The following is a 26,515-nucleotide window of genomic DNA, read 5'->3' as shown; positions in this document are numbered from 1 at the left end:
ATAACTGCAAAAGCAATTCTACCTAGAGTTCACTGTAAGCCCATAAAAGCAATCCTCAGACCATTAAGGAACCACATGAAACTGTCTCTAACGACATTCCTCATTATCCTACATGTTTATCAACATGACTAACTCCACCCACCAAACAAATTCCTTGTTTCTTGGCCTTGCGTGTCCTAGCCAAGTTCCCAAATTGAACAAACCAGAGAATCAACTTTTTGCTACGAATAATAAATAACTCATAACCGAGCAGTGGGTAGAAGGGAATGAAAGGTAGGCCAAATTGAGCTACTTGTTGCTATGAAGGAGGGAAAGTTGTTTTCTTATTAGTCGGAATCAGTGCCACTAACCTAGTGCAACTCGGGACTTGGTATCCTTTGCTTGGAGAATTTCTGGGCACTAGGAACCTTTGACTTCAACAAATAAAAATTTGTATTAATTCCCAATGAATTCAAACTTAAAGAATTCAGAGTGCGAGATGGAACGTTATGGATTGAATAAAATACTGGCCAGATCTCTTAAGGAACCTATTCTAGGCAAGCACTTTTCCCTACCTGGCCGCAGTGATCAGACCCAACACATCGAACTGGACACCAGCCAGAGCTACATTGCCGTATACACACATCTCAAGGTGCACGCTGCCACAATGCCTGAAAGGTTGCCCACGCCAGAAGCTATTGGGCGTATTCAGGTGGAGAATCTGGAGGGAAAGCCTAAGACACGAGCTTCCAAGGCCCGTGGTGATCCCTATTTAACTACAATTTAACTATTTCATCCTTCTTCCGTGCAAATGTTTCTGGTTTTAGATATCAGATGAGTTTTCGAAATAACATTATTAAATTGAAAATATGGTTCGTTTTCCTTTTGATATTCCAACCTTTAAACCATCCCTAGAGTTTAGTAACACCATATTGTAACTAATATAATATTTAATTAAATATATATTTTTTGATTTTCTTCGGAGGTTTGCTCCAGTCTGCTAAATCCTTTCAAGTTCAATCTATCATCATTTCATTTAAATCAATGTGGTCGGTGTTGCCCGTTTTGTTCATGCTACTAAGGTTAATATGTTGTCATTCATTAAAGCGCTTTAAAATGTTCTTTTCATAAAAAAATCTTGCGATTGATGTTAAATAACAGTGTTTCCTTGTCATCCTCACTCTCAGTTCTGCAGGATACGCACGGCGTTGTACATCTGGGCAATGATTGGGTAGTTGCTTTGACTCTCGCCGGCACAGGCATTTGTAGGCGTGGGACAGCAGCTTGTCCAGAGCGGCCACATCAATCTCGTTCGGCTTAGTGGCCGCAATCTGAATGTTGTGTTCAGTCATTGGCTCCTTCTGCGTGAGCGGTGTAATAAACGGACGTGGATCAGTACTGCGGATGATATACGCTTGCAGCACTTACCAGGTTGTCCAAGTAGGCCAGCAATTGATGGCCTACAGAGGCAATCTTCAGAAACGTGGCTTGCGAGTTCTCGGCGTAGAGATTGAGCCTTCGGCCGGCTATCTCGAAGCAGAAGTCGACCCAGCTCCTCGTCTTCGCTGATGTCGTGGAGCAGCACCTGGGCCTCGGCATCATACCCAAAAGCGTACAGTTCTACCACCTGGAGGAGGGAAAAATATATTTAATATATTTTTTATGTGTCTTCTGTTGTGCTCCCTAAGGAAGTAACTAACAAACTGAATATACAAACCAAAAGGCAGCTCAACGAGCCCCGAAAATTAAAATCATGGTTTCCTTAGATCACACAAATATTTCAAATTTTGCTGAAGGTTACTAAGATTACCTTTTTTAACTTAAGGATTAACCCTACCTGTCGTCTAAGGATTGGAAGTTTGTCAACTTCCCAGCTGTCGGCCAGAGTACATATCTTGGACATGTAGAATACATGATCTAGTATATACAGCTGCTCCAGATCCTCTCTAATCAGGTCCATTGTGGCGGCAACAAGGCGACATAGAAAGTCAGTGCGCTGCTGTTGCAGGAACGAGATCTGGTGCTGGTAGAACGTATGGTAGCTCCTTGTTGATGTCTGCTAGCAGAGCTTTGTTGCTCATTGAGTCGAAGAGCGTGGTCAGAGGTTTGGGAATGCGCAGCTGGAAGAAGGACACGAAGTGAAGCACACTACACAGTTCCGTTTGCAGGCGTAGCAACTGAGGCATAGCGTGATGCTGCTGAAGGGCCAGGAATTGCAGGGGCAGAGCTCCCTCACTTAAGGACTGCTCGAAGTTCAGTTCCCGCTTATCGTGCTCCATGGAAGTTGAGAAATGTTGGAGGAATTCAAGGCTGAGTTCGAGAAACTCTGGCACTTTTCCCGCTGACATCTCCAGATCTTGCTGGCACATCTTGTCCACCGGTAGTCGGCCCACCTTCTGAATCAACTTGGCCGCCGCCTGGAGTGGAAACTTTAGGGTGGCATTCCAAAGCATGCAACAGATTCCATGCTTCAGAGCCCAGTCTGGTGTACGGAACTGTTGTAAACAAAGCAAAGCTGCCTTTAGGTGATCCAGAGAAGATAGTTGCTTGCTCCACTGAACCATGTATTGCCAGGACATGAGACTTAATAGCACGCCCGATTCCAAACTAAAGGGAAAGTGGGCACGCAGCAGAGCCAATCGCTCGAGAATCGGTTCATGGCCATCTTTGCAGGGCACCTGCACTTCCTTCCCGACTTCCAAGTCCTCTTCTGATTCTGCTTCTTCACTGGTGGGTTCCTTATTCGACTCAGTCTTCGACTTCGTTTTAGATTCTTCGTCCGACTCGTTCTCCGGCGCTGAGATCTCCAAAATTTTACTTGGGTGCAGTTGTGCACTGATCAGCCACTTAGCCGTCAGTTCGGTGACGATGCCCTTGCCGCCGCTCACAATGCTTTTCAGGCTGCAGTCTGGGGCTTCGTAGGACATCTCTGGACCTACAGGTTCTCGACATGTGAGTGGTTTGCTGCAAAGTTACAAGTATTATTATTAATTAGCTATTAAGACGAAGGGAAAAATATTGACTTACCCCAGTATGGCTCCCAGCACCGCCACATCCTCCAGCTTGCCAGTAAGCAATCCCCACTGGGCCTCATCGTGAGAGATGCGTTCCCAGCGCTCCTCCTCCTCGTTCTGTAAGGACTCATCACAAGATCCCTAAAGGAAATTTTAATTTCTTATTAAGTAGGCAAATAACAGAGAATACCTACCTCTTTTCTGTTGCGCCACAAATTACTGGCCACCGTTTTGCAGACGATGGCCACCAACAAGCCAGAAAACTGTTTGCTTTCCAAGAGAAGTTCTCGCACCTCCTGCCACCACGGTGAGATGGCATTGTAGGCGTAGTCATGGATATGTTCACCAGCCAAGTCACAAATAGTCTGCACCATAGCAGCTATCCTAGACATGTCATCTACCACTTCATCACTGAAATTAGAGAGTATTTAAGGCAAGGGAAGACGGATTTAGGTGACGAGTTCCATACCAGTTATTGTACTTAAACGGCTTTTCAAGCCAGAACCAAATAATCAACTTTAGCAAATCTCGGCTGGGTAGGCAGGCCTGATTGATCCACTGTTTAAACTGACTAAAGCACAGGCCTTGGGCAAAAAACTGGCTAAAAAGATCAATACTAACAGATCCAAACTTTTCCGACTTATCTTCTAAAAGACTGATGCCATCCGGATTGTCAATGTTAAATATGCTAAGGTAGTCGACAAACTCTTCGGTCTTGTGCTCCTCCTGTAGCTTAAAGCTTACTTCGCGAGTCGTGGCAGTCTTTTCATTTTCCGTGCCATCATCTAGGAGCAAAACCAACTTATTTATGGTAACCAGATCAGCGTCAGAGAGCTCTATATGTTCCACAGGTGGCTCATAGTCTCCCCGCTGATTTGCTCGACTTAAGGCCAAGTAAAGATCCGTCAAGCGTTTGTAGTTTTCAATTTGATTAACAAATTCCTCGGAGATTGTTGCCTCAGGGAGAGGTTTCTCAATGAAGGCATTAATGATGCACTGAAATACCTGTGGCTGCAGCTTCTTGCTCTTAAGCAACATCTCAAGGCATTGTTGTCGGACCTCCAAGGTCTGTAGTTCACTAGCCAGTTCGCCAATCTCCGCCAGAACTGCCTCCTTGGTATCGCCATGATTTAAGGTTCTCAACTGATTTCTTAGGCGCCTTAGCATATGGATATCTCGCGATGTTTGGGAACTGGTCTCGCTGAGAGCATAGTGAAAGGGAATGTGCACCTCCTTTATGCTGCCGTCACTAGGATCCAGGAACAGGCAGTGGTTAATAGATAAAGCCTTTCGCGACTGACCGCTACTACCAGCAGATCCACCACTCGCACTAGCGCCCAGCGCACTGTGATTGTTGTATATTAATTGTCCGCTCTTAGAGACGTTGAAAGCAGCTACCTTTGGCCCGTTTTGCAAAGCCCAGATGTCCAGGCACCCCAATCGAGGAGCGTAGATCACCAGGAACAAAGCCTTTCGCTTGTGCGTCTTAATTCCACGCACTGATTTTTCCTTGACTGGAACGAAAGCGCACTGGGCATCCCGATAGCCCTTCCACACACGCAGGATAATGGCCTGTTGCGTGTCCACCAACATTACGCGGTCCAGATTATCAGTAACGACAGCCAGACGTCCACCAGGTGCCACAGCCAGGGTCAGCCCATCCCTTTTTCCGTCGTACAGGCGACAGCGAACCCTCATCGGCGCCTCCTTTGTGGGCACTGGCAATGGCGATTCTTCCGGTGATGGCAGTGGCTCTGGGGCACGCCGAAAGATTCCACCTAACAGGTTTTTGTACGCTATTCCGATGACATCTTTGGCAACCTCACCTATGGACATCGTTTTGTAACCCTCCTCCGCCTGAAAGAAACCCAAATAGGGCTCTGCACCGGCGGCCAGAACCTGTGAGCTCCTTGGAGGCGTTGCGTGCACTTTGGCGAAGTAACCAAGACCGATAGTCTGCTGAACAATGTAGTCGTATGTAGGAGGTCTCTGGGTGCTGGATATAGCGGCGTCGTTGATGACAGCCGCTCGCTCCTGCTTGAATTTGTATTTTTGGAATGGTACAACATCCGCCGTGGGATAAGTACTTCGCTCCAGGGCACTTCTTTGTACATTATGTCGACAGTTGGTCAGTGTGGGTAGAATATCCTGGCCTTGGATGAAGCACAGGCAGCGCGGATAAACTATGTAGAGCAGAGAATCAGCCTCGGAATGACGTGGTGCAGACTGCAGCTTGATTCCTATGACCGGATCATCCTGGCAGCTAAGAAATACGTTTGATTAGTAGGTGAATTCAATGTATATCCGTGTACTAACCATTGAGAGAAGAGCTTTACGCCCGAGTCAGTGTAGAATACAACCATTCCCGAAGCAAGGCCAACTGCCACGCAGGTCCATTCAATAGCGCCATCAGAACTCCGGTTGTGGGTCATCGGTAGACACGTAAGACTGGTTACGATTTGGTTGTGATCCTCCAGCTCGCCACACCAGCTCATGACGTAGGTGTTGGCATTTCCATGGCTGTTCCAACAGGTAGAGAGGAACGCCAACTTCTCACCCTGGGCCACAGCAATCAGTTCCCCAGTGGGTGATATAGAATGATTCACCGCATTTAACCAGTTGTCATCTGCCCCCAGGAGTTAAACTATGATAAGCCCCTGCAAGTATCTGTGCTACATTTATCTCACCGTGTCCGAGTCCAAAGTATTCCTGAACTTTCCTAAAATCACGAATTTCTCCACAGTGTTTCACTTCGCAAGCCATCGTCTTTTGTTTTCATCACACAGCTGATTTTCTGTAGAGTTGACAGTGCAGCCAGGCTTAGCGAGATGTTTAGAGAATCTTAAAACAACAACATTGGTGCTATCGGTGAAGCTCGTATCGATACTTGTGCAACAGGTATCGCCAATCACAACGCACTAAAGGCGCGTAAGTTTGAATTTTATGATGAGTTCTTTCATTTATTTCTAAATTCTAATTAAATCAAACAAAAAGCTGATAAAGCGATTCTGTTAAGATATTTAGATTTAGACCGTCTATTACTTGAAACGAGTTCTAAAAATTTGTTTTTATTTTTTATACATACTCCAATAGTAAGTTTATTGTACTGCAACATATTTTAACTCGATCTATCGAGGGTAAACTAAATTAAGTCCGACTCCACGCCACTGTCGATAAAGTCCTTAAGCATCAAGCCACAATGATCCGGCAGGAGTCGCGTCCAATTGTTGATGTGCAGCAAGCTGCTGGGAATGGTTACCTCCATAAGGTCGGCGCGGTGTGCTTCCACAATCTGTCTGGCCACCTGCCTTGGATCGAGCAGGCCCAAGATAGAGGGGAACTTCACCTTGGGATGCTTGCACAGGCCAGTGTTGGTCATATATGGGAAAATGGTGGTGGTCTTTATCTGCATAGACAAGAAATTAGTTTCTTTAAAAATGAGTTGTACATTTAGTCATTTTACCAAATCCCTGTAAGGTCCCTCTCGTAACTCAGCATGCAGTGCCTCCATCAGCCCACGAACTGCGAATTTGGTGGCGCAATAGGGAACCAAGTTAGAGATTCCCACTAAACCCGCAATCGAGGATAGGCAGATAATATGTCCACGATTCTTCTCTTGCATATGGGACAAAAAGGCCTGAATGGTCCAGAATTGCGAGAAAACGTTCACGTCAAATACTCGTTGGATTTCCTCGTCCGATTGCTGAAGGATCGGATGAGTGGGCATTATTCCCACATTATTCACCAGCACCGATACGTATCCAACCTCGGACTTAACCCGATCAGCCAGCGCCATAACCTCATGGCGTTTGGAAACATCGCAGCTGGAGAAATAAAATTGTTTATTTTTTGTTAAATTTGTTTTAAAAAATAAATACCTATAGCTATACACTTTTCCAAGATTGTATCGTTTGGCCTTCTGCACCGTCTGCTCATTAGTTTTCTCATCAATGTCCACACAAACCACAGTGCTGCCCAAATAAGCGTAATGAAGGGCCAACTCCCGACCAATTCCGTGTCCAGTACCGGTAATCTTTAGGATAAAACCATAAATTGTTAAACATTTTAATTAATATCATATTCTTTTCTGCAACTATGTTATGTTTACCAGAATTATCTCCCCGCTGACATCCTTCTCCGGTTTGGGCAAGAAAGTCTGCACTAGTTTAACGAACAGCTCCAAAAGGATACGACCAAAGAGCACGAAGAACTGCATGACATCCTGAAGTACCTCCAAGATGCGCTTTGAAGCGGGTGTAGTACTAAAAAAACATAATAACTATAGTTTAGAATCCAAGTAAAATGTCCAACAAATAGTCGAGTTTACTGGCTAGCTACTCTAAGCTGGCAAATATTTAAACAAAGTTGAGGCTCGGCAAACCCCCAAATGATTTAATTTATCTATTTGTATGCGCCCGCTGCATGTGCAATGTTCAAACGGTCAGGCAGAAAGCGATCGGCGTACTTTGCCAAGTGCCCACGATATAGTACAACATAAGATAATGGAGAATGCTGAGAGTGCCTTGAGTATTGACACTGGGTCTTGGCCCCCTTTTTGGATACTCGAGGGGCTAAGCGAATGACAGTAAAGTCTCAATTTGTCGAATGTGTTTAAATTCCAAAAATAACTGCACTTCTAATATATCATTTACGCTTTATTAAAATTAATTAAAATATTAATAATTTACCAGGTCAAGTTAATTTACATTATTATTAATATTAAAAAGCTTTGAATTTTATAGGCATAAATGAAAAAAAAATGAAAATGAACAAAACCTGATGATGAAGCACTATTCATCTCCGTTTTAAATGGGCATATAAAGCTATAACAATTATTACTTACTGGATTATTTCTCTTTCTATCATTATGAGAAGGTGTTATCCAGTATATATCCTCCTTGGAATCCGAAATCCGGCGCTTTTAGACAGCTAATGCAGAACCACGTGCGATACGATGTCTGTAATGAAAAATAATGATTTTGAGTCACGGATAGTTTGACTGACTCGACTTGCTCTTCCGTATTTTGCGGGTTTCCTTTTCACAACTTTTGGCTTTTGAGCTTGGCGAGGAGTCGGTTTTCTTTATTTTTAAATTTTTATTTTTCCTCGATTTAACAACCGGCTGGCCAAGAGCAAGCGGCGTGGGCGAGCGAGGAGGTGGTGGATGAGATGGAGGAGCAGTCGTCAGCGGCAGTGCAACATTTCCACTTTCGTTTTCGATTTGGTTGCCACTAAATGGAAAATTACGTGCACTCCAATGTGGCACACAGAAAAGAGACAAATGCACATAAAGAAAAAAGGATGCAGGGGCGTAGAAATCGTACTTAAAGGGGTATACCACCAGTCAATAATTAGTGCAGTAATTATGAATCAATAAGTACACTTTTAAGTATTAAAATTTAAATTTTAAAATACTCTAAATATGAAAAGGTTGTGCGATACTACGTTCATACCTAGACTTGTATAACTGCAGTCTAATTATATAAATTTAAAATAAATTTCTAAAACCCCCTTAATTCCTACATAGTCCGCTGCCTCAATGGATGAGGCTCGATTACGCGGTGCCAAAAAGTGCAAGTCTCTTGTGCTCTTTTTAACAGTTCTCTTCTCTTTGGCCAATTTCAGCTCTTGGCTCTTTTGTTTTCTTGGCAAGAGGCAGCTCAATAGCTTGCTGCAATGGGGAAGCCAAATGTTTGTTGCAACAACCGAAAGCCATAACCATAAAATGCAACGAGGGCCTCTCTAATACTTTTCCTGTTTCAGTTGCCTAATCACTTGGGTAACTAATTAATGTTAAGTTTTCTTTTGTACTCATTTTTGATGCAAGTCAATATTAGTTCAAAATAAGAATAAAACAATTATTTTTATTTAATTAATTGAATTTTCTTTGGGGATTAATTGAATTAACGTGATTATTTAGTGTTATGTACAGAAAGATCGTTAGTTGAAAACCTTAATTATTTTGCTTTCACAAAGACTTCACTTTATTAAGCTTATTAGATAATTACTAAAAGTTATAAATTTTAAAAGTCATTACTCTTAATGAATCTAACAGCTATCAGTTATTGTTTTCAGTGGACAGGTGTGTCTACATATTTAATGCTTGATTTAATCGATTGGTTTGTGTAATATCCTGTAGTTAAGCAACTAGTTTGTTAAGTTTTGAGGCTTGTCAATCTCATTTTACTTTAACAAATTGCACACTTTGCACTCTATAATATTAATGTGGTCGTAAATATAGTTAATGTATACATTATTTACACTAAAATATCACCAGTTATTCGTTATCGTTGAGTTTGGAGGAAATCCGAACCCAAGTCGAGACTGGAACGACCGATAAGTCTCACTGCTCAAAGTCAAATGATTGTAGTTTTAAGCCTTTCGAAGCCACGAAGCCTACGTTGAAATCGGGAAGAGTTGAAGCTACGAGAGAGGGCTTAAGAGAGCTTCAATGAGTTAAAAGAGCGCTGGAACGCGATCCTTTGAGGCCATTAAAAGCTGACAAGTGATTTTTTCTTTTCGAAGACGAAAAAAAATCACAAGCCACAGGTGACCTTCATTGGGGTCCAGACGAAAACAAAAGACCGGGAAGCAAAAACGTGGCTTAAACCAACTTGGCTAAAGATGATTTACCGTTTTCATGCTTTGTTTTCGCTGATTTTTTAAGATGAGTAAGCTTTACTTCGCCGCCAAGTTCAAGTTCAGTGATCATAAAAAATAATTTTTTAAGAGAGCGAGGGAGTGTCATCTGGATAATGCTCTTATGCAGTTCTGTCCTTGGCTCGTTATCTCTCTATATATATGTATTTTTCAACACAAATTCACTTTTACTCGACTGTATTGTATTTTTTGCTTCATTTCTCTTATGTTTTTATAGCCTTCACGCGTCAAGATGAAGGGGATGTTATTACCATGCAAAATTAAAAAAGGAGTAGGAATCCCTGTAAAAACCATTTATTATTAGTATTAAAATAGCATTAATTAATTTTTTTAAATCTATACACAAGAAAAATAGTACTTTTCAGCTGCAATTTTATTATAATTATATAAAACATATAAAACAAACATAATATTATATTATATTATATTTAGGATATCTTATAGTCGTAACACCAAACATAACAACTTTCTTGTTTTATTATCTGTTTGGGGGAAGGTCATCGAAGGGCTCTCCCCGTATTTGCCGTTCAATTTTATGCGATCGACGACCCGTTCACCTAATTGGTGTCAATTTCGAGTGCAACAACAACTATAGAAACACAACAAAAACAACAATAACCAAAATATAGCAACACGCAATATCAGAAAAAGCAATTGCACTTTACAGACTGTTAATTAACAGAGTAACTCTTGTGTTATTTATAAAGAAATAAACTTGGAGCACTTACAAGCACTATATTTACTTATTAGCTTTTTATGATCTTATCTATTTTTAAATGCAAACGATTTACTTTTATTGAGAAAAACAAAAATAATAAATGCTTGCTCGTCACTCAAAATAGAAAACAATTGCGACTTTAACGCCCAGTCTGTCACTCAAATAAACAGCGAACTGAAACACAAATCAAAGTAAACAAAGAATTTCTGGCTATTATGTACATAGGTATTGCTCCTGCCCACGTACTATAATTAATGGGTGGGGTTATTAGCCGGCTGGTAGCTTGTTGCTTAATGTTTAGTTTTTATGGTTCCAGTTCACCCTTCTAGTCTTCCCTTCCATTCTACCGCCTGGATTTTCTGCTTTCATTTGACTTATCGATGTGGCGTGCATTAACAATCAATATAACATGCCAGGAACCTGAATAAGTTAGGGAATAAGTTTGGCATCAAAGGGGTTAAAAAGGGTGGTAAGGCTCATGGAATTAACCAAATATCTGATCTGTAGAAAATAGTCACTAATGCGCCATACGTACGATTGGTTATAGAAACATACATCATGTGCTGGTCATAGAAATTATGTTGGAAAATAAGAAAAATAAATGTTGTTTCATACACACACCAAAAGGGAACCACATTTAACCTTGACATTGAATAGCACTTATTGTTATGTATACATGTTCCATTAAGGTAACAAGTTCATTATTGGAATATTTAAAAACATTGCACTTGGTATGTTTTGCTAATTGTCAACCATCAATCCGTCTGTTCGTCCTTCCATTAACATGCAAATCGAAAAGTGAAAGTTATTAACATGACGGAAATCGAAACAAAAATACTCTATAATTTTTTATAATAAAACGAAAATTTGTGAAGAAACAATCTTCACTGTACGAAATTAACTAGTTTGGGTTTATAACTTTATTATTATTCTAGTTAAAACATTTTGTTATTATTTTTTAGTTGGTATATCATTATTTGAAGTGTTATAAAGCACTAATAAAAATAGTAGTTAGATTAGGATGCAGTACGTTAAAATATGCCTGGATCTTTTACTTTTAAATGGTCTGAATATTCGGCAATGCCTAATCACATTTAAAGGGTATTTAATTGGCCACGCATGTGGCTGCGCTGCATTTAGCAGCGGCCTGAAAGGCGGCTTCAGTTGCCGTTGGTGAGCCAAGCGGCAAACAACGCCCAAATTGTGAGCGGAAAAGGAAATCGGAAACCGGAAGCAAGAAGAAGACCGCGAAAGGGGAGAGTCGCTTCAAAATGTGAGTGTCTCCTTGCCTGCATTTTGTTGTTTTTCCCCAAGTGTGTGTGTGTGTGAGAGCAGTAAGCTCGTGATTTGTTTACCTGTCAAAATAATAAATATAACTTTTGTTTTCGTGGGGCATAAAATACGGCCAGTTGTTGCTGTTGGCATTGGTAGCGGATTCGAGAAACAAGCTAGCGAAGGACTCTCGACGCCTGTCTGCCGCTTCCTTTGTTCCTCCATTTCTTGGCCAAGTGCAGTGTCAAAAGTCAAGCGAAGGATAATGTGCCTGTCCGACAAGAAAAATGCCATCCAATATCGTGTAACATATATTTAAATGTATATCTAAAATTGGCACTCTTTTAATATAAGTGCTAGATCTGTAATCGAATGTAGAATAAGGCACAAGGTAACATTAAACGACTAGTATCTAAAAGGACAGACGTGATATTAAGCAGGGAAGATCATAGATCAAGCTATGTCGAACAAAAAAGGCAATTAAATTTGAGAAGCCTGAAAGTATGCAACCGTTTTTACACATATCACATTAATTTTTCTTTAATGCAAACAGTTTGTCATATTCCTTATTTTCTTACTTTCGAAGGAATCTAAAACTCTGTCAAAATGTTTCTGAACCATCGCCTCCATGGACCCATATTTGCTAGGATCTTCTCGCTGCATCCCAGCCTCATGAACCAGTCCAAAGAAAGATTCGTCTGGAGGAAATCTCAAACTGTCCAGACCAGTGGAATATGCCGCAACCCAACTTTGTTCGAGCAGCAGCAGGAGCAGTTAAATCCTTTTGGGGAGGATTACCGCATCTACCAGCAGAACGTAGACTTGGATGTCTTCTTCGGCGAGGAGCCCAAGTACGAGAAGGTGTCAGATGTCTGCTTGCTAAATGATCATTTTATCCTGGTTAAGATGCCATTACCAGATCCTTCCACGCCTCCATCAAAGTCAAAGATTCCAAAATGCTTTAAGTGTAATCGTGGAAGCCGGGTTTCCCCTATTTTGGAAGAAGTTGATGATAAGTCGTCTCCGGCGCTTTCTAGTTGCCTACAACCTTGGACATCTCGCGATCAGGATAAGATTGAGGTCTTTGATGCCAATACCAGGCTTAGTAATACGCCAAGTCGCAGACCTCAACCAGCTCCCGTGATAGTGGAGCAACCGCTTCCTACACTACAGCTAGAGGCTATCCAATCGATGGCTCCTGATCAACTGCAGATAACTCCCATAAGTCGGGGACCACTCCATTGGTTTCTCTGGCCCTTCCGCCGGCGACCAAATGCCAAGAGCAAATCCAAGTCCCAGCTAGCTGCCGTCCACAAAACTTATTTTGTTCGGTGGAGTAAACCTCCGGATACACTTTGGCATGGATTTGGAGTGGACACGGTGGATGAGAAATCAGAACTTCGACGATGTCGATCGGCGGTCTTCTGATTTTATCTGCTTAAGATTTTGTATATATTTTCTACGCTTACTATTTTAAGGGTCATGGGTTTCAATAAAAATTTTAAAAGATACACTTTTACTAATGTATCTAGATAAGATATCGATTGTAAATTCATTTAAATTCAATCTAGAAAACTTCTTTAAAATCGTTACCATAGCTTGACTACAATTTGCTAAGCGCTCCTGCTGAAAGTATCCCAACTCAAGCCCTCATGGGCACATGTCAAACTCCAATTTCCGCATGCAAAATTAGTGGCTGGTGCGGCAACTTCAGTTTGCCACAATGTGTATGTGGACCCTTGACTGTAGGAAACTCCGCGGAACTGCAAAATAATACAAAGAAGTCGAGAAACAAAATACAAACCACGTAAATTGCTGGGCCAATGCAGATAAAGTCGGCCGCTCAAGGAATAAAAAGTGGAGTTAAACTCCTTTTTTCAATGGAATTTGCACGCGTCCGTGAAGCCTGAAAGTTTGAGGGGTCTGAAGGGGGTGGATGGTTGCACTAGGGCTGTTGCTTCATTAGCTTTGGGGCTTGAAAATGTCGGGCAATGTCGTTCGTTACTCCCGCCACGACCGGTAGGTGGCGCTGACATAGGAGTCCCACAACTAATTACGAGGGAGCCCGCCAAGACCCGGCCATAAAAACAAGTTCATGATAAAATGCCCTCCTACAATGGGAGGGGAGGGGGCCAGGGACGTAGTGGCCAACTGCCATAGACTGCAAGCACTGTGCGCCAACGTATACATAATAATAAAATAAAATTAAAACCGTCACGCCAGGCGTCAGTGGAAGTCCCCATGTATAGGGCCAGCAATCGCGGCACAAAACAAAGCCATCGAAACACCAAGCGTATACCAAGTCCACAAGGAGCTACCTCTGAAGCTGAGGCCATGCCCACGTCCACCTCCATGTCCAGGCCAGGTCGAGAGCGGATCGGGCCAGCGGGTCACCGTAATGAACCATTAATATGCCAGTTCCCCCCAAAAAACCCGGCGATAAGAACGCAGCGCTTTTCCTACATCGAAAATCGAAATCGAAGTACGAGAACTGGACACTGGGAAAAATATTTTGATCATAATAATAAATATATAAATGGAATATCAATAAGTGAATCTTTTTAGTACAATCTTTTTTCCTCAGTGCAGAAAATATAGTTTTCCATTGTTTTCCCTTAAACCGCCAAAGGGCGACTTGTGCTTATCATTAATAATAATGTCGGCATGAGGCGAGCGCATTACCATTTGGCCAAATGCTCAATTGGATGGCTTAGACTGGGTGTATTGTATATGAAATTGGTTTTGAGCTATTGTGTGCCAGCAGAAGGGTTGGGGCTTGAAAAGCACCTGTCGAGGGCGGCAGGTAAATGCAACAAGCTCAGATCAAGCTTACAGATAGTTTCCAAATCAAATGGGCAGTAATTAAAAGCTCGTTCAGTATGTATACTTAAGGAAGTGAGAATATTTAACATAAACTTATGATATGCTAAGATAGGAATGACATTTAACATCAAGGCATTTCCTTTATAAGTCTGTATTACTTCAGTACATTATTATATTATTATGAACATAAGTTAATGCAACTTATTACCCTATCTCAATATTAAGATTCCTTTAATAGCAAAATATTCGAGGTTTCCGAATGCAAACTTAAGCAGTTATTTTCGCCACCTTTCCTTTCATAGAGCCACACCTTGTTAACCCCCTTTCGATCCGAGCATCTTTTACATATCCGATTTCCAATACAACTTAAATTAGCCAGCCAATCCGGATAGCAGCTGCGCTTAATTGGTGGAAAGTAGCGTAACCGTTCCGGCCACGTTAACTTTGGCACTCCGAGTGCGATGGAACCGCTCAGCAGCCGTCTTGGACAGAAGGCACTTGCTGGGCAGAGATGGCCAAAAGGAAGCTGACAAGTTGCCAAACCATCCAGCCGGTGAAAAAGAGAAGGAGCAAAAGGTCCCGCCAAGCATTCCAAATCGATTACGACTGTTTTTCGAAAGATCAAAGAGCGAGTGGGAGACATACAGCTATCCCTCTTCTTCCTCTAGCAAGGTGTTTATTAATAAAACTCCAACTATTTCGCATCGAAAGAGATGGGTATAGGGAAAACGAAAGAGATGGCAAAACAGCAAACAGAAACAGTTGGTGGTGCGCAAAGTGTTGACAATGCCTAAAGTCCAAGTCGTTGGCACCGACTGCGCAACGACCTTCGGCCGGATACGGGTCCGGTTCCTAGGGTCCTGGGCAATCATCGTTAATGATGGCAATGTCCTTGTGCGCCCCGATTTGACAAATCAATTTGTGCGCTAACAGCATGCGCTCGACTCCCAGTCCGTTTGCAAGTCAGTGGGATAACTCGAGGACGAAGCCGAGGACACACATAATGTCTTGTTCGTTCTGTTTCCACATCGCCGATGACAGGGATCACAGTACGAGTAGTTGCCCAAAACCAGACCAAACCGAAATGTTTGCCAATACGGATGGAATCTGTTTGGATTGATCGTGGTGTGCAAGTGTATCGGCTGATAAATGACTCTTTGAGGGTTGCAGATATGGTTATGTTAATACGAGTGTATAGTTCATCCTTTAAGTACTTTAGAATTGGAAATATAGCTTGGGACTAACCAGTTTAGAATGAATGGGAATGTAGCTCTTATATTTATATTTTCATTTGCTTTCGAAAGCTTTTCTTTTTAAGCAATGATCATGAATTTAAAAGGAGCCCGAAAAAGCATAATTGCTATTGATGTTAATCATAAAATTTCTACAATTTACTAATAATAAGCTATATGATTCCTATGATTCCTTTATTAGTTTAGATTATTTTACTACAATCCCTTAGATCCATATATTCCCATATTATCCTTGACTTCCAGACTTTCTTCCACCTCTCATATTTCAATGCATTCAGCTCTGCTTTGGACAGGACACCTCATTAGCAGGGATTATTGCTGTAGCTCGGGCCTCGAGAGATGGGTGTCTACCTAACCCGACTAGGAAACTCTACCTGTGTTTGACTCCGTTTGGCTGACTGACTGGCTGGAGTGAAAGCTAAGCCTTTCCTACTCTCCTGGCTTAACTCTTGCCTGTTTAAGGATCCTTTATTCGGCATGGAAAGGGGTTCGTGTCCTGGCTGAGCGATGAGCACCGCGCACGAGGACGAAGAATGACAGCAAATAAAAGTTTATGGCACTGTCGTAAAATCGGCCCGAAAACGAGTTGACCTGGCCGAAGGGCTGTGCGCCGTTTACTGCATTCTTCCTGGCAGCAAAGGATTATTTCCGAAACGGCCTAATCCTCGGCAATGAGAATGGCAGGGCGAATGCAAGTGAGACAGTCAGCATTTGACGCTACAAATCCTTTCGCAACCTTTGGCCACCTCCTGGAACTGGAAATTTTGATTCGCAAATCGCTTGCAAATCCTCCTTTTGGGTTAGTCCACCTTGCTGTCGAGTAAATATTTTGAGGTTTTGCGCTGCTTATGTGCCAGGCAACGCCTGGGTTTATTGGTTCATCATTGGATCAGCAGGTAGATCTCGATTGAGATCTTGATCGGGACCTGCCTGCCCCAGATCCGACCGACATCCAGCAACAATTAATAAAAAAATTAAATTAAATTTCATCTCGAGTCGCGTCGCGTCGTTGTAAATTACTGTTTTCCCTGCCTTTGATGTTCAACACTTTGTCAGCTCATTAATCACGGCTTTTGGGGAGGGCATAAAGCCAGAGCAGGGAGATTCGGCATGTCCATGATCTCTGGGTAGCCCCAACTACAAACTACCATTATCGCCACAGAAGCCTCTAAGTTTTTGGAGGTTACATCGACGAGCTTTTCCTCTCGCTTCTTTGCTGGGTAATTTTTTATCGCTACCGAAAATTAATGCGTAATATTTTGGATTTAATCATTTCCCGATCGAAGCTTTCTTTGCTACTGTGGCTGAGAATTTTCTCTCCTGCCCAGTGGGTAACGAATTAAAATCGTAATTGGTTTATTAACCCAGTTGGCCATGTTGGGCGCTATTAAATTGGCATTAGATTTTGTCTGGAATTGGGAAAAGATTTCAGATAACAAGATCTGAAATCGGGGGATTATGGTTTCTAGAAGAACGAAATCATTTAGATCTAAATGGATTTTGTGCAATTTTCTTTGCAAATCTTTTGGTCTACCTGGAAAACCCTTCGCCGATTCCTAAGTCGATTGTAAAGTCAATATTTACTTTACACTCACTGGCCTAAGGAAAAGCAAACAGCGATTAGGAGTTTTTTCTAGATTAAAATAATAGAGCCATAGTGCCTTAGGCTGTCTGAGCTGTCTGGAGGTGAGGATTCAAGGATAATGACTTCATTAATTGCCATCGCTCGGACACGTCGGATGGGCTGATCCCCGAGGATGAGGTGTGAATTTGAGGTAAGTCCGAACGAGGGCAATTACTCCATGTTCTATGTTACTCTTTTCGATGGAATCGAGGGGGCAATTAACACCTTGGTTGGAGTTGTCTTCGCTTTTCTGATAAAACGTTTTTCCATTCCATTTCGGGAGTTTTCTCTTTTTCCGGAAACTATGCAGCCTCGCTCACAGCTTGAGCAGGAGTTCCGAGAGGAAGAAATGTGCCCTGGGGTGACTGTTGAGATCTCCAGCTAGGTCCATGGAAAGCGCAGCTACTTAAAGGCTCTAATGGCCCCGAGGATTTCCCATTTCCCGCTGCGAACAGAAGCGTGTCAAGGCTGCTGAATGGCCAGGACTTTGAGTGAAAGATCATGGAATACGGGATAAATTAGCATATATATTTATTTTCAAGGCACTTGCTACTTAATCACTAATCATCTTATATTCTAAACTTTAGTTGGTACTATTTACTAGGCTTAGGATCTACAAATTGGAACTATTTTAGGGGCGAGTCTGTCAGAGGTTTTCCCACATGGAAAATATCTGTACTGCCCCACACAAAAATGTTATTTTTATGTTTCTCCCCAGCTATGTACATCTTTGGCGACTTGTCTTTAGGGATCTGGCGACACCTGCTCCTGCTCCTGGAGGAGTAGGTGGAGGATCCTTTTTGTTTTTTTTAGTACCAGGAATGATAGAATGGCTGTGGCGGCATCGTTGTGTAGTTGACCTTCGAGGGCGATGGAAAGGCGGCGGCATTGAAGTTTTGCGGCATGAAGTGCGTTGACGAAGTGGGCGTCGGATAATGCGGATGGGCGCCGGCATATTGCGGATGCGCATGTGGATGTGCGTGCGGATGCGGCGCATGGGGATGTCCATGATGGGGATGCGAATGGGCATGACCGGGTGCCGAAGGATAGGTGGCATACTGCGGTGTATGCTGATACGGGTGGAACATCTGGTGGGTGGTGACATCCAGAGCCTGGCTGGTCGAGCTGGTCGAGTTCAACGAGTCCTCTGGGGATAGTGGGGCATTTGGACGGAGTGCCTGCATGGAGCTCCAACCACCGTATAATTGAGATTGACCGGCAGCGACCAGGTCGACTGCTTCGACCTTCAGGGCAGCCGATAGCTCCTCACTTCCAGCACTGGCATTGGCCAGCGACTGCGAGGAATCGGCACCCGAGTTGGAGGTCACTCCTCCTCCACTCACCACGGCCGAAAGGCTGTTGGGTGTGGGTGGCAGTTGACCAAAGGCGGACGACACCGACTCGTTGGGACTCTCATTGCGTGGCATGGTCTGATGGGTTTCCGTTTCGGTTCCGTAAACGGAGCCCAACTGGGTGTCATAGTTGGACACGATGATGTTCCCGGTGGGTGTGGTGTTGCCATTCTCTCCTGGCATTATATAGCTGGCTGTGTTACCGCTGGGGTTGTAGAATTGGTGGTGGTGCGGTGGGGTGGTGGTGATTCCTGGCGAGAGATTGCTACTAGCAATGGGAGCAGCGGCTGATACGGAAATGTTGGCATGAGTTCCGTAGAAATCATACTGTTGCTGGTAGACTGGATCCAGGGACCCGGGCATCATGGCCAGAGGAGCCATACTGGGCACACTGGAAACAACGCTCGGCAGAGCGGTGGATGTTGTCACATGACTGACGGATGAAACTCCTCCAGGTGCTACGGCTGAGACCGAAGGTGTGCTGCTTGCGGAGACGAGCTCGCCGGTTGCTAAACCAAACCTGGATGCGGGCCTCTGTGAGATGGGTGCGCTGAGCAAGTTCCTCACGGGTGTAGATATCAGGATATTGGGTACGCTCAAAGGCGCGCTCCAGTTCGTCCAACTGGGAAGCGGAGAAAGTGGTTCTGCAGCGACGTTGCTTGCGCTTCAAGGCGATTCCCGGCTCACTCTCACAGTCGGAGATGTCCTCATCGGAGGGCTTGTTATTGTGATGACCACCGGAGACATCCGAGCCGCAGGAACTGGAGGCCTTGGTAACAGCACCCGAGGGGGATCCCGAGGCAGAGGACAAATCGTTGTCAAGTGGAGCATCGCGACCACGCACCAGGCGTGAAATGGCAGAGACTGAGGGTGCTGTGCTCCTGTCGCAGACTCCCTCACGGATTAGCTTCTCGCGGATCTCCCAGGAGAACATTCCCGGATTACTGCGCTTGTAATCCTCAATTCGGTTCTCGATTTCGGGGGTGGCAATTCTCGGCTTGGAGCCACCAATCACTCCTGGCCTAATGGAACCAGTCTCCTGATAACGGTTCAGGATTTTGGAAACGCATCCGTGAGATACACGTAGTTGTCTGGAGATCACACATGGCCGAATACCATCGGCAGCCATCTCGACGATTTTTAAACGAATGTTGTTGGGCAAAGGACGACCGTTGATGAAAACTCCACCTAGTTGATTGACGCGCCCTTGGCCGCTGTTCATGTCTAAAATGGGAGAAGAGGAAATGGAAATTTTAGAGGCTTTTCCAATTTGCTAGGTAGCTAGATGCGCGTGTCACTTGATTTACGACACCTTCTTCTCGTAGTTGACTTCCCGGGAAGAGGGAAACTCATAGCTAAGATCGAAGGTCGAAGGTCAGAGGCGCGCGACTTTCCCGCCGAGCAACTAATGGCCATTAGAGAGTTGCCGACGGCCTTGGTTCGAACTGAGATCTTTCAGAGGGACAGTGATTTTTAGAGAGAAATCAGTGAGACATAGCTAAAGAAGATTTAAGATCTGAACTGAAAAGCTTAAATTAAGGTTTGGAAATATGTAAAAAAATGTTTTCGAAAAAATGAAAGCTTTTTGACAAAGCTCAAAATTATTTCAAATTTTTTAAATCGAAGATTGGAATATAGTTTTGAAAAGACTTCGAGAAGTTGAATTGAAATCTGGCATGGATCTAAATTAAACTTTGTATCTGAGCTTCAGGAATCTTAAGGTTATATAAAAACCCATAGAAACTTACCTTGCATGGTAGAATATCCATTGAAGAAGGGTCTGTGCATGGCGGCTGCAAAAGCGGTTACGGTCATAGTTTCTGGAGAGCTCCAAGATCCGTGAAGTTGTCCCGGCGCAAAACCGGCGGTAACTCAGTCTCGGAGTTCGTGTATCACTTGGTTATCACTTTAGTTCTAGGCGATTTCTGGACACACTGTCAAAGTCATAAGTAAGCGTTGCGAGGCGTTGATTAACCGATTAGTTTCAGTTCGTGTAACTTAAGTCACAATATCTCAAAAGGCGAGAAGAAACGAAGGCGAAGACGAGATGCGGTGTGACTCGGTGCGCTGTCTGTGCCTGACTGACTTCACCATCCGAACGCCGGCCAAGATCGTTGCCTTTCTGTGAAGCCCCGGCCCAGACGTCGGCCATATCCCAATGCCACTTGGCAGGTAACCACCACGCGGACCAATCGCAGAGCTCTCTACCGCGGCCTCTCGCTCTGACGCACTTTGCCAGATATCGGGCTATATAGCAACCATCTCACTCAGCGCCGGGGGGCGTCTCAGCTGGGAAAGCACTACGGAATGGGAGAAAGAGAGGAAACTTTGGATGGGGTATACGAGTACAAGGAAGCCCTCATAGTACACTGGCTCCTTGGCATTCGATTAGAATCCTAGAATCCATGCTTTTAGCTTCTGCAAGGTGTTTCTTTGTGAGGTTTCACTGGGTTCCGGATATTTTATATTACCTTATATGTTAGACATAATTATACACTTTACAACATAAATATATCCTTTATTAATACCTCGTTATAAGGAAATTTTAGCTATTAGCAATAACAAGACATTTTTGAAAAAGGAAGTTAATTGATATCGGCATTCCTGGTCTTGTTCTCAATTGAGATATTCTTTGGGGTTCCACTTGACCCCGGAAATCAAATTAGATATTCACTGGAACCCATAATGCAATCGAGTACGCGTTTAACACTCTTTACAAGCGTAATATATCCTTTATTGATACCTCATTAGGGGTTTTCGTCTATATAGACGCGAGAGTAGACAGTTTTCCCGACAGTTATAGAGAGCAATCGGAACCGGTCAAAAGAGTATTAATATATAAAATAAAATTCAAGAATATGTTATATAAAAATAGTGAGAAAAATGATCAGATAAAGATTTCGCACCTGCTAATCGAATAAATTTGCCTAATATAATTTAACAAAAAAACAAATTTAATTCGAAAATTGCTAATGCTAAAGCCCTTTAACATCTTATACTGATCAGTTTCTTTTAGTTAGTTTCCAATTAAAGATTCAACATTAGGGTTGGAGAATATCCTAGCCATAACCATATCCTTGTCACGCTTTTGAAACCATTATGCTCCGGTGCTCAAGGTGATGGCATCGTTGCGACCCTATTCAATGGACTGTCGTGGGTTTGATTAATTATAAAATTTCACGCAACAGAGGCCCTCAAAAAGAAGTTAACTAAAACCGCTGGAAAAGAAAGCGCTGAGCGGGATAACTATGAAAAACCCGAAACCATCGAACAATAGAGAGCGCCAAGTGTTGGGAGAATTAATGATGGACCCCGGATGAAACGCCAGCGAGGAAATTGGTACAGAGAAACGTGACGAATGTGTATCCTTCTACTAAGGATCCAAAGTTATATCCATAACCATATCCAGATACAGATCAAGGACAACGGAGGCCGCAAGACAACAAAGGTTGGGTTTCTACTGCTCGGTGCGGCTGCCTGTTGGGAGTTTGGTTAAGCAAACCCAACGGGAGGAGTTCGGAGTAACGGGCACCCAGTAAGGAATCCTAACATTTTCGCCTAGCAGGATAGCAAAATCCCTGACGACCTTGAGTCGGTGGCCTTGAAGGGAAACTAGTTTCCTATGATATTTCCTTTGGAGCATCTACTTAAATATCAACTGGAGAGGCGCTTCAATCCGCGATCCATACCCTATCCGATTTGATCCTCGTTGATTCTACAATTTAGCGAGACAATAGACGCTGAAAAGGCAACTCATATAACGCTAATTTCGCGCTATCAACAAGGCGATCGTGCAACAGAAACGGGACTTTGTGTAGAGAAAGGTACTGGCTGAGATGCAGGAAGCAGTAGGTGGCATCGGTGCCATAAACGCTGCGAGTCAGCATCGCTCGCATTTCCACGAATCAGCCAGCGGGAAAATGAAGACACATCCGTGCAATGAATAAGGATGCTAAGAGACTTTTTATGATGCCACCCAGGGTGCTATGAATGAAAATCCTCCTCGTGATCGTCAACTTTCGCCAGCGGATCTTTCTTTACCTGCGAAAAACTCTACCTCCAAGACTAGGATTTCATCTGATTTGGAGGACCTGAGACGAGAGGCTCGTGCGCTCAATCGATGCAGACAAATAGCTCTATAATCGATGGCAGTATTCAAAAGATTGTAAGTTTTTTTGGACCCCGAATTTTATAAAAGTTTAAAAATGAAGTTCTGATTTGAATAATTAAAGCTGCTTTTATTAAAAAAGGTTTTCATTTTCAGAAACGTAAACTATTGAAATAGAATGAAAAGATTATATATTTTAGTTATTTTGTTTTGTTCATCTGACCTTTTCAGACATTTCAGGAGCTGTTTGAAAGTTATGCAACACTTCCTATATTGGTTTTTATTAATCCAAGCTTAGAACTGCAGGTTACCTTTATATTTTTATTTAAATAAAACTATTAATGAATCTAACCATAGTTTTATGTAATTTGTGCTAGCAGCCAAATTTCTTATTTAGTAATCAGCAAGGACTCATATTGAGAATCTCTTTCCATCCGTTATGACTTTTCATATATCTTTCCTTTAAGTAATGGGTATATCGCAGTCTTTAGAATTTTCCCATTACTTTTTCCAACTTTTCTCCTCTCAATTTCTGCTGCTGTTTGTGTTTGGCAATCGATTCGCTTTGGCCGGACGTAATGCGGTCTGTTGTCACACATTGGAACGGCCTTGATTGTTTCACGTTCCCTGGGCCTAATGTCTTTATCAGGCCCTATTGGCCTTTTTGTTGTTGTTTTCCCCTTGGATGCTGTGGTGTGCAACGAATTTCCATGTCCACAGCCCACAGAAGGAACTTCTCGTAGAACGCCCTACGGGATGCTTAGATAATGAACTATTTAGAGCCATGATTTCTAGAAATTAGGAAATTCTGGAAAGAATATCTTAACGTACCATAACATGCCATGTCTAAAAGCGTCATATATTATCCTTAGTTACTGAGTCTTTTTATTTGAGTTGAATTTATTTATCTTAAGTTAAGTTAAGAAGAAATAAAAAAAGTCCTTAAACTTCAATTCTAGTTTAAATCCTAAGTCCTCTGTTGATCCTCCAGTTCTGCGTTGATCCTCAAATATTTCCCCTCGTCCAGCAGACTGACAGGCGGCGATTGACTTTTTCCTAATCCGCAGTTAGTTTTCGTAAATACGAGTTGCAAAAGATGCCCCCTGGTTACGGCCCAACCCAAGACCAGCCCTCAGAAACTCCGGAGTCGAGTTTTCTCCGGAGTCCAGAGCCATCGTAAATCGAAATCCAGGCTAAAGCATGCAAACAAATAGCGGCAAAGTGCGAGATTAGAGGGAAAGTCGCACCAGCTTAGGCCCAGGATCCTGGCCATCCTGGCCAGCCTGCATCCATTTCGCAGATCGCAAGTTGACTTTTTCAAATATTTTGCAAAAGTTCTCGAGTGTTGATCGCCCGATTATAGCGGATAATCGCATTACAGTCCGACGTTTTATTGATCAACATTTGTAAACGATTTGCCATGGCATTTCGGGCGGGACACGCTAAACCGGGCCAAGAAAGAATCCCAGGTAGACCAAATGCTGGTGAAAAAATTGCTGCGGCTTAACGCAGCCCACGCCCACTTAGCCAAAAAAAAATGTGGGCGGAAAGCTGAGGGCCTTTCCCGATCTCCGGGTGATTAACCCTTGCTCTTGGTAGCAGTTTAGCCGGGCTAATTGAAGGCATTAGTTGTTTGTGGGTCGCGAGGTGGCTTCCGCAGAACTGCTTTGTCCTCAAATTAGCATCTTTCATATGGCTCGATCGGAGGGAACATCGCCCACAATCGTATGGTTTTGGCACTCCGACCGCATGACATTCGTCATGCACTCAGGGAAAACACTCTACGGGAAATGCGTTAAAGGATCTCTTATTCTTTAAATTTGCATACTCATCTTTAAGAATATTAGGCAGAAAGAACACGAAAACTACAAAGAAAATAATTTTCATTCAAATTTGAAAGAATCATGTAAACTGTTTAAATTAATAACTAGCTTAATCTCTCAATTTAAAAGGATTATCTCCCTGTGTACTTTGACGTCGCACAGTCTGGCGGAAATTTCGCTAGTCATGTTGTACGAGTAAAGTGCCTAAAGGGATGTTGCTTCCATATCCCTATCCCAAGGGCAAAAGGGGAGCCCCTGCCACATACACCCACTTTCGAGAAACTCATTAGCCTGGGGCACAACAAACGTTGCCCAAAACAAAACAATCCCAGCCAATCGACTGCTAAACGCTGTCGGCACACATCTGAGACGGAGTCCAACAAATTGATCATTAAACAGAAGGCGCAAAGGTAGGCGCAACCCATCGTTGTCCAACAGCAGATCAGCATCAGCATCAGGTCGAGATCAAACACCTGGGCCCTCGACCTGACGAAGAAAGTGACGAGGCCGCGACGTCAACAAGATTAATTTGTTTTCCGGCCGGGTACGTCGAGTGGTTCCATCTCCATCCACATCCACATTTCCCATCGCCATCCACCTCCATCTCCATCCATCAGCCAGCAACCTGTTGTCCAGTTTCTCGATTTGTAATTGCTCTGCTTTGTAGTCGATCAGCTAGATCGATGGTGGATCGAATATATATTTCTACCGATGAAGAATCATCATTAGTTTTCTTAGAGTAGAGTCCAGAAAGTAGGTGGCGTTTTTCTCACATCTCGTGGCCATTCGAGAGTTCTTTTGGATTCTTGACTTGGGGATCTTCTGTTCGGCGGCGTTTGTGAATTAGCCACGGCTCGCATCGGATGTATGCGAATTTAAATAAAATTATTCAATTGTTTCATTAATCACTGACCCTGTGCAGCGTTTTCTATTAAAAAATGCATTGCCAATGGAAAATGAGTACCAAAGCCTGTGATTATTTATACATTAGTATGAAAGAGTTTTTAAGTTTATAGTGTTGAGGATGTGAGCAAAGATTTGATAGTCTTAAAAAGAGGGAGACTCGTCTATGGAACATACTAGAAGCCCTTTGATTATTTTCATTTAAAATGATGTGTAATAATTTAACTATATTAATAAGAAGCATCTTTACTAGAGGTTTACTAGCAACCCACCACAAAGTTGTGACTTACCAAATCGATCGAGGAACACAAAAAATATGTGCTGCAGTTCATGATAAAAAGGCAGAGCATGGCGAATCGAGAGGAGGTTGCAACCGAAACGCACACTTAATTTCCGCTTAATCAAACAGAACAGAGACCAGGGGCAACCACATCAACCCACATCATCTGGAGCAGACTGCCCTCCGTCCCAATTCCTCAGAGGAAAACGTACGACAGACGCAAGGGCTCATTTGCATGGGCACTTTGATGGAGAGCGATGGGTGTCAGAGCATGAAGATATTGCCCCATTGCGCAATGGTGGATGGAAATGGTTATCGTGTCTTTGGGAAAGCTGTGAGCAGTTGTCTTCTCCGGCTTTTTTCGGTGGGAGTATTTCAAAGGAAAACTGTGAATTTTCCAGGAAAGTCTGCCTGCCTTGTAATCGCAATTATCATGGCCAAAATATCAAAAGATAACGCAATCCTCTTCAGACAGAAAAAATCTTATTAATATTGTCAGATAAAAAGATCTTTATATTATTTTATTCTGAATTCAAGATATAAGATGTAAAGAATATATTTATTTATTATCCATAATATTTATATCTTATGCAGCCACACGACAACTTGAATAATGTGCTTATAAAAAATCATTGCCATTACCGAACAATCGCGGAATCCATTATGGCCTGATCATTGGATCATAAAATCGCGCCTCTTTCGCTGG

At 43.0% G+C, this 26,515-nt stretch overlaps 5 protein-coding genes across 5 annotated transcripts; 2 read left to right on the top strand and 3 right to left on the bottom strand.

Annotated features, from left to right (window-relative positions):
* The first annotated feature begins 99 nt into the window (after positions 1-99).
* On the top strand, positions 100-979 carry LOC108104125 (WD repeat-containing protein on Y chromosome). The gene has a single exon (XM_017210027.2). The coding sequence runs from the start codon at positions 446-448 to the stop codon at positions 764-766; it is 321 nt and encodes a 106-aa protein (XP_017065516.2). The 5' UTR covers positions 100-445; the 3' UTR covers positions 767-979.
* LOC108104123 (rab3 GTPase-activating protein regulatory subunit) lies at positions 915-5,762 on the bottom strand. Its single transcript, XM_017210025.2, is given in 11 exon segments — positions 915-1,210; positions 1,212-1,340; positions 1,408-1,512; positions 1,514-1,606; positions 1,817-1,987; positions 1,989-2,943; positions 3,007-3,134; positions 3,188-3,404; positions 3,463-5,256; positions 5,310-5,619; positions 5,681-5,762. Coding segments are annotated over 11 exon segments (4,026 nt in total). The 5' UTR covers positions 5,757-5,762; the 3' UTR covers positions 915-1,162.
* Positions 5,763-6,003: 241 nt separating this feature from the next.
* On the bottom strand, positions 6,004-7,859 carry LOC108104032 (epidermal retinol dehydrogenase 2). Its single transcript, XM_017209865.2, has 5 exons — positions 7,837-7,859; positions 7,102-7,255; positions 6,872-7,026; positions 6,457-6,817; positions 6,004-6,399 (listed from the first exon to the last, which is right to left on the bottom strand). Exons 1-5 carry the CDS (start codon positions 7,857-7,859, stop codon positions 6,136-6,138), a joined length of 957 nt encoding a protein of 318 aa, XP_017065354.1. The 3' UTR covers positions 6,004-6,135.
* A 3,696-nt stretch (positions 7,860-11,555) lies between these two features.
* On the top strand, positions 11,556-13,071 carry LOC108104052. Its single transcript, XM_017209898.1, has 2 exons — positions 11,556-11,644; positions 12,230-13,071. Exon 2 carries the CDS (start codon positions 12,250-12,252, stop codon positions 13,069-13,071), a length of 822 nt encoding a protein of 273 aa, XP_017065387.1. The 5' UTR covers positions 11,556-11,644; positions 12,230-12,249.
* A 4,794-nt stretch (positions 13,072-17,865) lies between these two features.
* LOC108104033 (segmentation protein paired) lies at positions 17,866-20,759 on the bottom strand. Its single transcript, XM_017209868.2, is given in 3 exon segments — positions 17,866-19,169; positions 19,171-19,919; positions 20,444-20,759. Coding segments are annotated over 3 exon segments (1,833 nt in total). The 5' UTR covers positions 20,511-20,759; the 3' UTR covers positions 17,866-18,152.
* Positions 20,760-26,515: the final 5,756 nt, after the last annotated feature.

The sequence above is a fragment of the Drosophila eugracilis genome, unplaced genomic scaffold (genome assembly GCF_018153835.1).
Source record: "Drosophila eugracilis isolate 14026-0451.02 unplaced genomic scaffold, ASM1815383v1 contig_445, whole genome shotgun sequence".
NCBI classification, from domain to species: Eukaryota; Metazoa; Arthropoda; class Insecta; order Diptera; family Drosophilidae; genus Drosophila; species Drosophila eugracilis.
Note: the sequence above shows the minus strand (reverse complement) of the source record. Positions and strands in the feature narration are given on the sequence as shown.